The sequence below is a fragment of the Dicentrarchus labrax genome, unplaced genomic scaffold (assembly GCF_905237075.1).
Source record: "Dicentrarchus labrax unplaced genomic scaffold, dlabrax2021, whole genome shotgun sequence".
Taxonomy (NCBI): Eukaryota; Metazoa; Chordata; class Actinopteri; family Moronidae; genus Dicentrarchus; species Dicentrarchus labrax.
This window is the reverse complement of record NW_026136719.1, coordinates 1,407,618-1,425,708: the sequence shown is the minus strand read 5'-3', so window position 1 is coordinate 1,425,708 and position 18,091 is coordinate 1,407,618. Positions and strand designations below refer to the sequence as shown.

At 39.4% G+C, this 18,091-nt stretch overlaps 2 protein-coding genes across 2 annotated transcripts in view; one reads left to right on the top strand and one right to left on the bottom strand.

Moving 5' to 3' along the window:
- The window catches only part of LOC127351009 (uncharacterized), a 184,041-nt gene that overhangs the window by 34,186 nt on the left and 131,764 nt on the right, over positions 1-18,091 (top strand). The gene's annotated exons all lie outside the window — the stretch shown is intronic.
- LOC127351029 (tomoregulin-1-like) overlaps positions 2,173-18,091 on the bottom strand; it is an 86,729-nt gene continuing 70,810 nt past the window's right edge. Inside the window, exons 7-10 of the mRNA XM_051378190.1 lie at positions 14,768-14,827; positions 9,685-9,808; positions 8,291-8,452; positions 2,173-6,084 (exon numbers count right to left, since the gene is read on the bottom strand). Of these exons, the coding sequence (XP_051234150.1) occupies positions 6,000-6,084; positions 8,291-8,452; positions 9,685-9,808; positions 14,768-14,827 (431 nt within the window). The 3' untranslated portion in view covers positions 2,173-5,999. The remainder of the gene's footprint in view (positions 6,085-8,290; positions 8,453-9,684; positions 9,809-14,767; positions 14,828-18,091) is intronic.

The window sequence follows — 18,091 nt, the reverse complement described above, 5'->3', positions numbered from 1 at the left end:
CACAAACATAGAATTCATTTTCAGTTTAGTTTCTCTCATCCTCTTTATATTCAGCGACATTCAGCAGGCCTACTAAAAACTTCACCCCGATATTTCCTGTCTATATAGGAGGCTCTAGGTTACTGGACAACATGAATGAATGTTGGATCATGATGGATATTTTTTACAGTGTGGTAGTTTGGAGATGACTGATTGCTGAATGTGTTCGACTGAAGCCAGCAGCTGCTCCTGCCCCTCAATACCCCCCAACCAGTCCTACCTCCCCCCACCTTCAGTCTATAACTCTATATTTACTCCAGGATAGCGTGCCTGAGTCCCTGCCCCTTGTAGAAATGTATGACACGCACGTTGGTTTATTTTCATGCGGAGAGGCGTTGACCTCTGCTCTGGTTCCATCTTTTAGAGCAGTTTTTAATTAGACAGGAGCTTCAATTAATGAGGTTATCAGTCTCCGCCCACCTGTCAGAGGTGGGCGGAGACTGATAACGAAGACATGGCAGGACATCATCTCGGTCCAAGTTTTCAAACCACAAAGTCCAAAAGCTCCTGTACATGGGGGTAGAGATTAGTAATCTCTATAATCAGATATTTTTTAATCTTTATTTGTTCAGGTAGGGTTAACTAAGAGGTAGCCTCACTTTTGCTGGAGCTCCCTGATCACATTCACACCTGGAAGCTTTCCAGTACAACCAGTCCAATCGGCTGGCCACTGAGCTGGTGGTAATGAGTCAGGCATCTGTTTCTTCCCCACCCAGATTTATCCTGCCGGTCTAGGGATTGCACCCACGGTCACAAGCTTGCTTCCCTAACCTTTAGGTCACCACTGCCCAAACTAGAAATGTGGATATGGCTGCAGAATCTGTAGGCAGGAGACCAAAACTTCAGCACTGGAAGTGTTCTAGCTTCCGTTTGTTCCGTCTTTGGTTGCATGCAGGTAAACAGTCCATGTGGAAAGCAAAAGGCGAAGAGGCAGAACAAATCAGCTGAAATACAATCTCAGAACCCTGGATATCCATATATCCGCTGTGTTTCACTTCAGTGTGTGTGCAGTCAGTTGCACTTAGAAGCTACTGTGTGTTTGGTAGAAGTTAACAAGATCCCTCACTTGGGGCTCTATACTCTGTATTGTGATGTAGTCTGGACCCAGGAAGATGGTCATAGCCTTACAGATATATTAACCTTAGTGGATTTCCAGAGTCTTCCTTCACTCAGATAAGGTGCCCTCATTTTTGTTGTTGCTTCTTCCACATGCGGACGTAGTCTTTGGCTGAAGTTGATCAGTCAGTGCAGCGTTTGCGCAGTTGTAGGTGTGTGTAGCCTTTTGTGACTACAAGCGTCCAGTGCTGGGAAGCAGCACGACCCCTCGTTTCCAAACACCACTGTAGACACGTGCTAACCCCCCCTTTTTCCCTGTTTACATGTTTACCCACAGTTTCTGGCAGGTCAGATTTCAGTGACCTAAAATGCAGTTTGCATGTGGATGAAAGGCGTAAAAACATAAAATGAGCCAAGTTTTTTCAGTTTTCCTGAAACGTCTGCAGCATCATAGCTTTAAAAATGTTGGTGGGGACAAGATAAACTAAGAGTATTACTATGATGATACAAATTCAGTATTGTAGGGAACTTACAGCTGTTAACTTGACACTATTTTAAGACCTTTTTTTTTTTATTTGTCAACTCCCAAGTTAAGTAAAATTAAGTTCACATGCTTTTTCGGACTGACATCCTCACAATGTTCCAGATAGATTTCTTGTTGTAAACACTGCCAACATAAGAAGATGGTGTATACTGCGTAATGTAGTATTTAGTATGGAATTAGGGCACAGTGTCTCTGTAGAACAAAAACAAAAGATAAGTCTTTTGTATGCGGGAACTGAAGCGTCTCCTCTGACTGATCACACAGGTCATCTCAATAATTTGTCTTTCAGCAGTGAAATCTCTCTCTCACACTCACACAAACACACAACACACACACACACACACACACACACACACACACACACACACACACACACAATATTTTTGTATAAAAAACATCATTAATCTGTCCCAGGAAGTGGAATAAAATAAGAGTAGTGTCAGAAGAAGAAACAGTCTAATCAAGACAAACCTCGCAGGACGAAGAGAGAAAAAAGGAACATTTCACTCAAATGACAGATCGGCACTCTGGCGTACATTAAAAAAACAGTTCCTTTTTTATTTTGTCAGAGACCAAAAGTAGCCTCTCAAAGTCTACATGCAGAATATTAACATGTCAAACACATTCTAGTCACATTTAGAGAAGTCACGACTGTGATGGTCGACAACAAGTATAAACACGTTGCTCAGCGGAGGGGTGGGGGTGGGGGGGACTGAACTACGACTTCTAGACGTAGAAGACGATACAGACAAACTCCTGTGACAGAAAATAAGAATTATAAACATACAGAGAAGAACTCGCATTTTGGACCTCAGCACAGCCTCAGAGTTTCAGTTCCTCGTCCACCGATACACAACGAGAAAGACGCACAAGTAAAAAGCTGAAATCTGGTGTCACCACTGGGCCATCCCTCCCTACTGAACCAGGTAAGGTAAATGACACATCTCAGTGACACGTCTCTACTAGCCATGCACAAGAAAATACAGATTATTATTGATAGCAGCGTTAATACTGAATCACTGGGAATGCTACTTCTTTTCTGGGGATTTAAATTTAGTTTAATCTTTTGACCTCTGGGGCTTGTTTTTTTTAATGATTCTTATTCTGATAAAAAAAATTTCCAACATGGATGTATTAAAAAGACCTGAACTTCCAAATTTGAAAATGAAATGAAAGCAAGCTTGCATTGCTTGAATTGTCTTCGGACACTGTAAGGTCGGATGATGTTTTATGATAAACCGGAAAATCAAGTGGATACACTCAGATGTGCTGCCTTTGTTTGCTGTCTTCTGCAGTTGTCCACTTTTCCAGTGAGCCAAACAAGCCTACAATTAGTTACATTACTAGTTACAGCCAAAAGAAGAGGAATTACAGTAACCTGTTACTTTATACTGCGTCACTCCCAACACTGCAGGCAGTAAGTTAACAAACTTTCTTGGTCACAAATCGAACAATAAGTTTACGCAATAATTGGAGAGTTTTTTGTACTACCAGGCAGTCCAAACTCCAGCACAGCAGGGTTATATAAAACTACATGGTGCTACACAGATGATGTTATAGCTTCTTCCTTGGATTCTTGGGTTCTCTGTTACCTTAAAGGTCAGCTCTATGAACATAGTTTGTTATTGGTTAATAATGTGATTCATCATGTCGAAGCTCACCCAAGCTGAACTCCATACAAAAGGTCAGTGTGGATTTAGTTTAATTGCACTACCCAATCCACTTATCCAGACCATACCTTTTAAATTAATTGGTTTTGGTCCAAACTTTCAGTGTTATAATGCTGGCGTGAACGGGTACGTTAGGACGTTAGGGCAACTATCTTTACCCATTCATTATCCCCAACTAATTTAATAATCACATGTAGCTTCAGTTTAAATGAAGTTCTTCATTTTTTTAAGTTCTTCTCTTCTTCTTAGCCTCAGTTTTAGCTGTTATTATTCTATAGCCTAACTAGTTACAAAGTGGAGTAAATGGCAGTAGACTTAATGCATAGTTAAATTCCCTACAAGTTCCTGATTAAGAAAATACCCCAGCTGTGTTCACATCAGACCTTCAGACCTTTTCACAAATAGACGTGTTTGTGACAATTCTGATGCCTGTAAAAAATTATATGGCAACGCCTTGACATGAACTGGTTTTCACAACAGCTTAATCAGACTGAGGTTTAAATACTGCTTGAAAATACTGTGTACAATTTGATGTATTATATACTACAAGTCAGTTTCTGCATCCAGATACCAAACACCGCAGAGTAAGAAAGGATTTCTCCAACCTTCTGAATACTGAACATCAACAAATGGCTATATCATTGGAATGCAAAGATTAATTGACATAAAAATGAAGTTAAGTAATTTCATGATTACAGTTTACGACCCTCTGAGCAGGCCTCTCCTTTGCCCACTAATTATACGCCATCACTGCACCAGACTAGGTGAGCTGAATCTCCCCAACGTCCAGACTCCGGCTCAGAAGGTCATCACACTGGCGTCCTCACTGGACGCTGCTAGGAGAAGGTTTAGTTTGAGATTGATTGACGGTACAATAATTAGTTTGCTGTAAAACATATACGGAAATGTAAAAAGTGTTAAACAGTTTGAGAGTGCTGAGGTGGGACGGAAGAGGAATTTGAAATGCGGTCAATAAGAAAATTCAGTGAAAGGTTTGTGACAATTTGCAAGAAAATTTTGAAAAAGCACAAAAAATCATAACTTGACCTACAGAATATTACAAAGGGAACAAAGACACAAGAGAACAACACAGAAAAGACTATGTCATTCATTGGATGTAAAGTCCTGTCGACATACTGTTACGGTTGTTGTTTGATTCACTATCGTGTGACTTTCTACATATTTTATTTGTCTGTCTTCACTGTTTAACGACTCCATAATATTCATATGCTAAGAGACTAGTGAATTAGCTGCACACCACTAATATCTGTAAACCCTGTTTCTGATCACATTAATACCAGAAGGAAACGGGGTCTTTAAGTAATATTTGCACTGTAAAGTATGTTTTCAATATTACCTATCGACTCACTACAGTTTTTTTGTAAGGGATCCTCTGTGCTTGGAATGTCTCGCTGAGGTACAAATGCAAAACTAAAACAAAGGAAATAAAGATAATTATTCGCTCACATTCAAAGAAAAGCCTTGATTACAGCCATTTGAGCAACCAAGACTCTCTCCAGTTACATAAAAATATCATTTAGAGTTGACCTCTGTTTGCAGTCAGTCCTTCAAACCCCCCAACAGCTGACAAACTTTCATTACAATCCCCTAAAGTCAGATTTTCGGACGAACATACAAATACATTTCTGCCTATGAGCATTAAAAATCAACACAAATCTGATCCTTGTCAAAGCAAAAGTTGTTTTAGAAGTACTTGTACAATGTTTCCCACCATCAATGATAACTACAAGTGTTCTTTTTTGTTGTTGTGTGGTGCAGGTAAAGACAGCAGACTGTTTTCCGAACATTATACATTCCTTTCTTTAACACCGACTAAAACCTTCCACCTCAGTGTCCTCTGTTCATCAGTCCGACTTTTTGGATTTCCATCTTACATCAGATCTCTGCGGCTCTTAGATGGAGGAGGCGACGAGGCCGTCGGCATTTCTTTTAAAAAGTTTAAACTACACCACAGTACACAGTTTGCACAAGTCATGCGAATATACAGGAACTAGAATTAAAAAACAAAAGTTAACATAAGAACTTTTAAGTAAAAACTACTTTAAAGAAAATTATTATTATAATAATAATAAATTATTAGCTTGTTTGAACACAGTGAAGTCTTTACATAGACTTTCATACCAAAGAATAAGTGTAAACACTGGCTGGCCCCCCTGACCTCCTACAAAACATTACATTAAAATTAAAAACAAACTGCATTTGGTGATCAGCTGCACATTATTAGTAAAAAGTAAAATGATGAGGGCCGTCGAAATAATAATTTTCAATAAATAGCACATTCCAAAGGGGCAGACATTACTCCGTTAGCCAGTTTACCAAAGGTACCGTATTTATAAAGCATTCAACAAAACCTCTAATGAAGCAGTGTAAAGTAATTAAGACATCAGACATAGTGACGATGTAAAGTGACAGTGGGTTTTCACAATTCGGCTCCTTATACTTGGTTTTGCGGCAAAAAAAGAAAAAATCACGATTGCGCAAATTAATGCGCAATAATTCCATCCAAAAGCAAAAAAGGAGGGAAAATAAGGCCCCTTAAATAAATATTGTCGTTCTTCTTTTTAATGATTTCCCAGGAGAAAAAAATTAATACCACACATCTACCGTTAAAAAATGGTATTCCCACGGTGTAAGAAAAAACTTATCAAAAAGAGCCCAGAGGAACACAGCTATACCATCCGGGAGTTAGTGTCCGAGGAAAAGTGTCCCAGGTTTTGTTTTTGTCGGCGACCTCTGTTGTTTTTCGGACATTTCCTAAAGAGACACACAGACAGAGAATCATTAATTTACATTATTCACAGTCACAATAAAAACAGATAATAGGATGGGCCTTCAGAGCAATGGGCATTTGTTTTCAGGACAGGCTGTCTGACAAATGGGCCACTTTTGAACTATTGGGGTTTTGGAAGAATGGGCCATCGGAAAATTGCACGGAACTGTTTCTGTGGTTTCTCACGGCTGTGCACCCCTACGTCAAAAAACAAATTTCAGACACTAAATTGTTCTGTTGTGAAACGTATTGTTCCAATTTGTTCCAAAAGAAAACTTTATGGACTTATGCACCTGGCACGCAATTGACCCCCCCCACTCCAATAACAGTTGAGCAAGCCTCCGTCAGAACCAAGAGCTGTTCTTCATCATTCCAAGCTAACAGACTAAACACGCTAAAATTTCAGTTGCACTTCAAATTTGTAACATCAACCAATATGATCATACATTATCCAAGAGAGTCCCGTGTTCCTATCTTAAGAAACATTTAGGAGATCATTAAAAGAACACTTTTGGGAAGAAAAACACAGTGGTAAAATACTTAACCAGGAGATCCACCCACTTGGTAATTGTGTCTCAGAATTTAGTTTTGAAATTTGTTTCAGGTGAGAAATTAAATATTGCATATTTAAGTTCAATTTATCAACAACACTGTCTACTTAAAAGTTGGTTCTAAAGTGAGTTCAAACTGCTGTGTACTGAGAGAGTGAAGATATGTTTTATATCCGTCATGTGACCAATGATTAAAACATATATGCTTGATTAAGTTGATTAAAGATGCATTAGCAAATAAGGATGATTGAGCACCATGTAATAAATAGAAGGCTGGTATATTGAATGAACTCTGTACCGAGAAACAGGATGGACAAACAGCAAACTCTCAGCATTGAGTTAGTAACCGCAGCTTCTTCCTGCAGCCGTAAAACAGGATCTTGAGATATAGGGAGCGCCACACAATTGTGCAAAATAACTCCATATATGGAATAAATGAGTTGTAAGTTACATGCAAAGGTTTGATAGTGTTAATCACTTTGTGTAAAGAACAGGCGTGTGGTCTATTGGTATGTAAAGTTTCAGGTTACACCCGGAAGCGTCAGCATGACGTTGGAGTCAGATACCACGAGGACGAGGAGGGAAGGCGCCTACAGCTGATGGGAAGAAGACAACGCCTTACTGTGATGTTTCTCGCGGATGTACTATAACACACTGGGTCAGGAGAGATAGAGACGGACATCGTGAACTGACACACACTTTGTTGCTTGTCAGGGATATTATAGTCTGGACCCAGAGCTCTGTAAACGTTGCATACTCTACTGGTGTTAAGAATAAAGCTGATTATTGAGTAAACTAAATCTTCTCCTATCACTTCATTAAAGAACACGCGAGGCAAAGGGCTAAGAGAGGAGCCCCTCCTCAACAAGAGACAGAGGGATACATCCTGGTAGTGATGTGTAGGTGGAGTAGTGTGTCCACATTGTATATATATGTATAACATGTTAATGAAAAAAGATGGTTGTGTCAAACAGCTGCCAAAAACCTCTACAATGCAAAGAGATGGATATTTTATTTCCTCCTCAGGGTGACGGAGTAAAGTCTGTCTGCCGCCTCAGAAGAGAGAAACGAGGCCAAGTCAAATCCTGTTTAATTCTCCTCAGCTTTAAGCTTCAACTGTCACCAGCAGCTCCATCCTGACAGACATCACACCTACACTCTGTGTGACGGAAGAACAACGAGGCTGCGTTCACAGGCGGCATGCTCAAAGCTGTTTGTCTGAACTGTTCCTGTCTTTAGTTTCAGTTTGTCTGTCCAGAGACACACAACATTCAGCAGAGACACCTGGAAATGTGTCTCTACAACCCTGAAACACAAACTAAAATACTGAATAATATTCTAATCTATAATCTAATATGTCTGGTACACACAGATTAATAGGTTATTATTACATTATTATTATTATTGTTTCTATGCATGAGTGGATTAGAATCCACCTGTCTTTTCACCATCATCTTCCTCATCTTCTCCTGTTAACTCAAAGGGATTAAAACTAAGTTTCTGTTTTCTTCATGTGCTTCATTTTGTACCTGAAATATACTTTCATAAACTATTTATTTTTCTTTTTAAATGGTTTTCTTTCTTTCTTTCTTTCTTTCTTTCTTTCTTTCTTTCTTTCTTTCTTTCTTTGCCGCCTTACCTTGTGATGCACATCACAACAGCGACGATGATGGCAATCTGCACGGCGCCGATGATGGCGGCGATGAGGACGTAGTGGAGCTTCTGTCCACTGGGAACCACGTAGAGGATGTTGAAGTCCTGAGGCTCGTCACACTGAGGACCTTTATAGCCAGCATCACACCTGGAACACACACACACACACACACACACACACACACAAACACACAAAGAAAGGACGTTTACAAAGGTGGTATCAGCATTAGCCCTTCATCAGGTCACAAAGGATGCATTCAGGTGCAGTATGGAGTGCAGGTCATCTAGTGATTGTGTGTTTGTCAGCCCAACATATAATCCCTTGAACCACTAGTTATGCAGGTAAAATGGAAGAAAATAGACATGAAAAAGGTCATGTGTAAAGCACCAGTGACAACATGTGGTTGGTGTAAGCTCTATGGTCAAAGCTGACGTCTTTTCTGTCAGAGGCACATAAAAGGTACTGAAAAACAAGGCCTGTATCTGACATGATGTAAGCTGCATATCTGTTACGTATTTAATGTTTAAAATCTACAGGACTCATTCTGTAAAAGTCTTCTCTTTAAATGCTCATTTAGACTGAGCAAAAAGATAATGAAGCTCAGCTTGTACCAGTGGTACATTCAAACAGAAGGATGAAGTGTTTGTATATGGGTTAGAAAATTCTGCTTCTTCTTAAGTTAAATAAATTATTTAGGGTTATTAGCTGGAAAATGCATCGTCACAAAGGTGCAAACAGGATTTTTTTTTTACTTTTTGGAGACTCCACAGCCACGCTACAAACATATGATGATTCAATATGAATATGATACACTGCTGTAGATAAACCTACTAACAGTACATAGATGAGTAAGTGAGCTCAAGCGTAAACATCTACAGCAATAAAATGCAACATACACATTAATGCAGAAGTAATATTCATCCAAAAACATCAGATATAATAGTAAAACACTAACAGGGAACATTTTACTGCACTATGAGTACTTTTACATTTCATTTTGCTGATAATACTAAGTAAAACTTAAGTATTGTTTTGAATGCAGATCTTGTAGTGGAATATTTTCCCAGTGTGGTACTACTTTTACTGAAGTAAAGATATGAATTATTCTACCACCACTGGTTTATAAACACTTGACTTGACTGATACCTTACTCACATCATTGAAATACCAGTGATTACATGTTTCAAACTCATCTGCTGCAGTAACTCTGGACCCGGAGCAATGGTAGGAGTGATAATAATACAATTAAAATAATAATTGTAGTAATTTCAGTGGCAGCAGTAGAAGTAGCAGTACTCCAATGAGAGGCAGAAGGATTTGCAGGTCTATTAACATCAGTGGTAGTAACATTAGCAGTAGCAATTGAAGTGGTCACTGACCTGCAGGTGGCCATGTTGTATTTGATCTCACATTTCCCGTGAACACAGAAGCCGGCGTAGCTGTCAGCGCAAGGGATCGGCATCCCGGCGTAGAAACCGTCACCGTGGTCCAGACCTTTGGTTTCTGATTGGGGAAAAAATAAACATGACAAGAGGATCAGCTGGTGTACTGGTGAGTTCTGGAGGGCAGAACCATGGTTTTACTTGGTCTTATTCATTCTTAAAAAATCTATTTCCTTAAAAAAGTCACAGAAGCAGCTAAATATCATCCACAAAATAACAATAAACTAGCAGAAAAGAAAATGAAAAACAGAATAGAATAGAATTACATTGCATTGCATTACATTGTAACCCTTTTATCTAAAATAACAACCTCACATGGTTTTCAGTTTAGTGCTAGTTATAAATTCGTGAATGGTTCCTCTGTAAGCCTGTTGTTGCACTATTTAACTTTTGTTTTTTGGGTCAGGACAAGTGCTTGCTTGATTTTTGGCTGTGTTAGCAATGTTGTCGGCTCACTAGTTTTTGATCATGAGTAATATAATAATACAAATTGTACAGCTGGCCATATTTACCACGGTGGTATTACAATTGGGGGCGCCAAACTGCACAAATACCAAATCTTACATAGTGTTGCTTTGAATGTCCCTCCTCGATTTCACAGGCTTTAGTGGTTTATTCTTGCAATGGAATTGTGAAAGAAAATGAAAATCACAAAATAGTAGTTTTTTGTAGAATTAACATTAAAATGTAAAAATTGAAGATGAGGAAGACAAATTGTTCCAGTGAGAATAAAATCTCTAGTAGTTTGACGTATAGTAATACCGTTATGGTTCTTACTCACAGGAATCTACAATGATTGGTCAAGTTTTGTGGAAAAGTTGTGGTGATTGGACAAGGTCGCACAAAACACATGGTGATTGGTTGAATTTGCGTCCTTCTTGGAGGGACTGAAATGTGCAACCACATTGTAACCTGTGATTATTACAGTATGGTTGAAATTGACACTACAATAAGAATACTGATAAAAATCAATATACACACACACTCATATATGTATGTATATATAAATCCGGAAAATAAATGATGATACTGAAATATCAAGTAATTGTGTTGTAGGAAAAATCAAAACAAAAACTGTAGCTACAGAATTGTTGTTTGATGACCCCAGTCTCTGCTCTATGTGCAGATAAATCATAAAATACAAATGCTTTGCACATTAAAGGGTTCTTCAATCACACACAGCCGTCTCTTCACTATAATTCACTGCACCAATAAAGAAAAGGCCTACAAAGCTATCTGTACTGCTCATTAAAATGACTGATAGGCAAAAAAATTCACATCAACATGAGAAAAGTCTTTAATTACAAACCCTGTGAGTAGGAGTTTAAAGTTCACTGTTCAACACATTTACGAGTAACAGGAAATTTGGGAGATTTACAAATCTAAGAAAGCCCAATAAGTGCTGTTTCATCAAACCTTTTAAACTGTCAAATTGTCAAGATTATAAGAGACTATGAAGAACAGTTTCACTGGTTTCATAAAGTCAGAGTTGCACTATTTTTCCAACCTGCAAGAGTTTTTCACTTTAAGTAGAGCAAACTGGGTTTCAGTCTGTTCATTGAGGATTATTTCGGCTGCTGTTACGGAAACCAGAGCGTTAACTTACAAAGAGGATAATCACTAACTACAGTAACACGATACCTTCACTGCTGAATTAGTGATGTTACATTTACAGATTCAAAAAATGTCTCATTTGAACATCCTGGGAGTCTTTCCAACACTTTCCTACTTCCCCCGAGAGGAGCTCAGAGAGAGACAAAAAATTAATGACCGTAATTTGCTTGAGAGCCCACATTTAGATGTTATTTTCCCCTCAAACACAGATGATTATAATGTGAGAAATTATCACAAAATATCGTGCATAGGGCAGTGGTTCCCAATGTTTATCCTTAAGAATATTTCATGTAGTATTCAATGCATAACAGTACATACTGATAAACTGTACAATGTATACCCAAATACTAAACACAATAACTGCAGGGAGTTTGTGTCAAACAAGCAATTTGGATTAATTTTGAGCAGATTATTAAATTAATTATGATTTGATTGTGTTCATTTGACAATAATACCTAAATTACAGTACGGATACAGGGCAGAGTGCTATAGATACAAGGCAGAGGTTAATGCTGTAGATACAGGGCAGATGTTGATGCTGTAGCTACAGGGCAGAGGACAGTGTTGTAAATATAATAATAATATTTGGCACATATTTCATCTAATCTTCATCAAAAACGGTACATAGCATATTTAGATGATCAAGAATTATCGATTTGTGTTTGGGTTTCACTTGGTTGGTTTTCTGTAATAGATTACAAAACTTTTGAAGGCGTGGCCTGATGCACTTCACAGGCCATAATTCTTCAATGTTGACAGTACCTCAATCTTATGGCCATTAATAAAACCCTACCATTTTTCTTGAACACTACTCAATTACAACCGATTTTGGGTGGTATCTTCAGAAGTTAATCATGAACACTTTTTGCTTAGGCTCTTTCAGAAGCTGGGACAGCTTGCAGTTTTAGCAGATGCAGCAATCACACACATTTTCTTCAGAAAATGCAAATATTCTTTAAATTAAAATTGCTTGCCCAGTGCATAAGGAAAATGGGGTTTCTATCCTCTGGTAAAAAATCTTCCATGGGTTTAAAATTCATGAAAAATATGGTCAACATTGACCTTGTTTTCAGCTCAAGGTATTCTGTCAACAGTTTTCCAGTTGCCTCTTGTGATGATTATGTGATGTCAGCCAGTTGTTTTTGTGTTATGTGTATATGGAACACCAAAGTGGCCAATTCTAGACAAATGAATAAGACTATAAGATTATAAAATGTATAATAATATGAATAAATCCCTACATGTTTAATTCATTTGTGTAATAATTTGACAATTTCATAATTCCTATTTTTAAGAAGAACAACTCCAAGCTGATAAGCCAACCTTGCTAGTTAGATGGCTATGGGCGAGATTAGGATATGACTTCTTGGTTCATTTATAATTTTTTTCTTTTGTTAAGAAAATTACGTAATGTGGTTTTATTCATTTATATACTGAGTTTGACATGAAGGACATGTCCTGTACAGAGTTTTATTTGATGAAGTTGGACGAACCAGAAGAGGAAACACTGCAGAGTTCAGATAAACGGATGTGAACATGGCGCCTGTGAACGCAGCCTTTCTCAGCTCTTGTGTCTCACATTATCAGCTTCAGAAATGTGCTGCTGTGTCCTTCACTGTTTGTGTTGTTAACAATGCAGCAGTTTAATCCGATCCTCCTATTGTCCGTCTTTTAGTCCGAGTTAAAATACAAAGTGAAGGAACTGATGGAGCTGTGGAGGAATCATTCCCCCTGAGACGTTTTAGTCCCTGATATCAATGCACAGTGAGCTGCAGATAATAAAACCCTCTGGATTCTGTTTCATCTCCTCTTTGATCTCCAAACTCCACACTAGCATCGTGGCTAACGCCGCAAAATGTCCTCGTTCTTCTCCGCTAATCTGTGTGTTTACTTATGCGAAATTACAGCGTTGCAGAACTCTCAGGCTTAAAGACGTGTACTCACATTATGTTCAGTACCAGCAGAGAATCCGAGCTGTGAGCGTTTTGATTTTCTGCTTTGTTTTCCCCCCCGTGAGGATATCACTGTGTGTTAAGGAGATTTTCATTACGTTTTATCCTGCGGTTATTGCTCCTCAGCAGGTTCAGATGCAGGTTAACAGGCTGCTAAAAGGCCACAGGAAGTTTTACCATTAGAGGCAGGAAAGTGGATTTACGATGTGGTTATATAATCTTACAAATTAACACAAAGTGTCCGGGGGCGTTAATGTGCTGAGTGAATTTTTCCAGCCTTGCTAGGAGGGATGACTGATGATGACTGTCTGTGTGTGGGTCCAGTACTTTGGTTTAGACTGAAGCATCTCAACTATTGGATGGATTGCCTGGAAATTTGGTTTAGATATTCCTGTTCGCCTCAAGATGAATTGTAATAACGGCCTTTTCATCTAGCGCCATAAAAAAGGAGATTGCTTGGAGAAAAGTGCGAGAAGAAGTTGGACTACATGGTTGTTATTTGATTCCAGCTTTTAGTTTTACGTTAATATGCACTAAGTTAGCAGACACCTGATCGATCCAAACTCTCTTCAGACAGACCGGACAAAGTCTTAATTAAGACTTCTCACAAATCTGCATCATGATGTAGTTGTTTTGGTATCATTTTGTTCAGTTTATTGCAATTAAATCACAGCTAATTCTCAAACTGCTATAGTAAACCACATTAAAGGGAGAATGTTTACTACACTATACAAATGACCCCACGAGTAAACTTGCTTCGTGTTTGGTAGGAACACACCATTAATCTTGTTTTAATGATGTGATTCAGTGCTGATGCAGAAAGTATTGTCCCACGGGTTTACAGGTCTGGGAGGTGGACTTTAATGTGAATGAAACAGAATATTATATTATATTTCTGATCATTAGATTTTTGAGTAATCAAACTAATAATATGGATAATTTACTTTTCTTCTTTAGTTTGAATAAGAAAAACTTGTATTGTAGTTAAAACTCATAAAAGTGAAACACTAAATAATTAAATCATTTCAGTTGAAGCTATGTTATGTTCATGCACTCAAATAATGAAAAATGTGATCGATTTTTTAGATTTTTTGTTTCTGTTTCTGAAAAAGAAAAACTTTTTCTTGTTAATTTCAGAATGGAAATATATTTAACAGTGTAGATACTCCTAAATGTTACACACTGGACTCTTAATATCGGAGATCTGGCAGAATGTCCCAGCATCGGTCTCCTAACCGGAGAAAGGGTTGGCCACCTGGGGAATCACATGAGCCGACTGGTGTATCTTGCTGTCAATCAACGTATCACAAGTCATGCTCGTTGTGAGCAAATTGAGCTACAACCAGACTACGATGCTTATATTGTCTGATGTCTGACATTTGTTTAATTAACTCGTGTTATTATTCCTGAGAGACATGATGGACAAAAACTACAAAAAATGACTCTTTCCTTACCCAAGACGTTTACTTTGAAAGGACTGCTGTCGTCTTTCTTCCCCAGTTTCTCTTTATCAGCTGTGGAGGAAACAGATGGACAGTGTCAGTTACAGACATACAGACAGACAGACAGACAGACATATTGTTACAGTTACAGTTTATCTAAATAAATACAAACAACTTGTCTCTTTTCAACTCAGAAAAAAACCCTTTTAGCCTTTTCATCCAGGATGATAATTTCTGCTCAGTCTGAAATGCCATCACCTGAACGTTTGACTTCCTATCTGCTGTCTCGTAGTGTATGTGTGTGTGTGTGTGTGTGTGTGTGTGTGTGTGTGCGTGCGTGTGTGTTATTTACTCTTCAGGACAGACTAAAGGAAGTGGAGGATGTCGGAGGATGTTTACTCGACGTCTGAGTCTCGCTCTGTTTGTCAGAGTCGAGTTGGTGAAGGGTCAATCTGAGCCGCACTATCTGCTGTCTGTCTGCCCGTCTTTGTGTGTGTGTGTGTGTGTGTGTGTGTGGAGAGAGAGAGAGAGAGAGAGAGAGAGAGAGAGAGAGAGAGAGAGAGAGAGAGAGACAGCGGTGTGTGACGACAAACAAAACAAACACAGAAGCAGCAGGTTTTGGTGTGTTGTGGTTATTTTTCTGTCTTCATGTCTTCATGCTGTCTGCAGGAGGAGGAGCTGCTGGGAATGTTAAACAGACACACACACACACACACACACACACACACACACACACACACACACACACACACACACACCTGACACTGCTACACACACAGAGCTACAACTGAATACACAAACAGAAACACACACACTCATCCATTTTTAATGCTTCATCATTCCTGAGGAAATATTGACAAAACTCTCTCTCTCTCTCTCTCTCTCTCTCTCTCTCTCTCTCTCTGTCTTTGTCTCTCTCCCTGCCTCCCTCCATCCCTCCTCCCATTTCTTCCTCTCCCTCTCATCCTTATCGTCACCACCCTCACTCTCTCCATGTCTCTCACCCTTTCTCACCCTCCACACCGCTCCCTCCCTCTGTCTCTCTTTGTGCTGCCAAAGAATACAGAAAAAGGAAAAATATTTCAGGAAAGACAAAGAAAACACAGCTTACATAAAAGATCTGCTAATGTACAGAACCAATAAACAACGAATGATAACCCCGGAGCGGTTCGCAGACTTTGATTTTGATGAACTTTGTTTTTATCTGACCACAAATGAGACAAGAATTAGCTACCTAGCGTGGAGTTACTGGTTTACGGACGTGGGCGCGGTTTCATCTAAACTATTTTAACAGATAGATATCAGCATGAAACCTCCTCAGCTGATCACTTACATTTTATGTTTAAATATGCAAATTAGACATTTGGAGAAATCTACAGCCGCAAATGGAAACAGTGCAGTAAAATAAACACCTAAATGTGTATTTGGGGCATTTTCTTTCCACTAGTCTGACAGAAGAGATGTTCTGGAGGCAAAATAGCCCAAAATCTCAAAACTGCCCAGAGCCTGGAAAAACTGTTCCTGCCGCCAATCAAATCCTTTGAATTTGGTCTCTGATGCTTGGTGAATGTTGGCCGGACGCCTCGAGGAGACAGCAGATCAGGAGAGAGGGCAGGTGCTCTTCACCTCAGGGTGCTAGACACCCACACCCCCGCCCCCACCCACCCACCACCTTCCTGAGCCAATCAGACGCTTGGTCACCGGCCACCTCAAAGCCATAACCACTGACAAGAAATCCATAAATCCTGCCGGGTTACCGTCTCCTGCCAACACCCACAGAGACAGAGCTCAGAGTGTGTCTCCACTAAGACGACACATTGTGATTCAAGGTGAGTCTATCAACATAAATCACATCTTAGAAAGATACTCGGAGGATGCTCTGAGACTGGAAGAGCTCTGGGTGTTGGCACTGACTCTGAAAAACATCAGACAGCAAACTGTGACTGCAAATGAGGTTTGTATCTCACACTCCCACCACCTCCCCCTCCCCTGAAAAAATCATTCAGCGATAGATCAGAAGAAATAACAGGACTCATGTCTGTGTTTTTATCTTCCTCATTAAAAGCGGCTGTGCACAGAATTAAATATAAAATTAAATATATATATATATCTGCAATAACTAATGCAAATACCTGTGGATTTTTTAAAATCAAAAACAGAACTGCAACAATCTGCAAACTATTTACTGTTTAAGAGGTTGCAGTGTCACACCTTCCACTAATTTCACAACATGATGGTTTTGGTTAATTCTCCAGTCAGTGCCCTTGACCATCGCACTGGATCAGATCTGGAGTTGGTCTCTGGTGCTGTGGGGTGGCTTCCCACTGCTCCCAGTACAAAGGTCAAATGAGACTGGATATCCCTACAAGGATCAATAAAGGATCATTTAAAGTCCTCGTGAAGATGTTCCTGTGTTTTTATCACTTGGTATTTTTCAGGTATTTCCAGGTATTCTTAATGCTATTTTACCGTTTCTTGAAAAACAGTAAAGGCAGTTGATGACTCCTCCTGCACCCGGGGGCGTATACTAATGCTGCGTCCAATGAAACACTTTCTCTCTTATGACGCAGACGAAGGACCTCTGATGTCCTCCGGCTGAGTTTCCTGATGGACGGATTGATCAGTAGCCCACCGCTAACTGCTGTTAGCTTGGTCAGCAATGCGGCTAACCTAACTGACGCTCCATGAAATCTGTTGCTAGAGGGATAACTAACCAAGTAAAGAAAGTCTTGTTGCCTCCACCTCACTCGCTCTGAAAAAACTCCCAACTGGAAATAAAACGCTGACTGGTCCGCTAATTATCCCAATTTGCCAGAGATGTGTTGTTTGAGTCCCGCTGCTCGCCAGTGTTTCCGTTTGAGTGTCCTTGTTAACTGGAGACTTTATTTAGCTGAAAGTGGCCAATCAACAGGAGGGAGGAGACATTTTCCCACTCTACCCCGTATAAAGAAATCAGCAAAAAATAAAAATGGTAATAATACCGCATAACTGTTGAGCCACCCTAAATCACCGCAGGGGAAATTCCTCCACCACAAAATCCCTACTATGTCTCAAAACAACAAGCTAGCTTTCTGTTTCCGGCCTGGAAAACCGGATTTCTGACAGATTTGTGGAGTTGCTGTAAAATCTGTATTTACACCACAGACTTATGAACCAGCAGTTAAATCGTGAGCAAATAATTCCTCTGCGTCAGATTAGAACAGGACGTGGAACAAGGTGTGGATTAATGCCATGTGGAATCAAAGCTCAGCTCCCATGGAAACAAACTGCATGCTTGGTTTGTGGGTTAATTGAAAACATTGGTGATTAGACACATTCATTTGTCTGACACGGTTT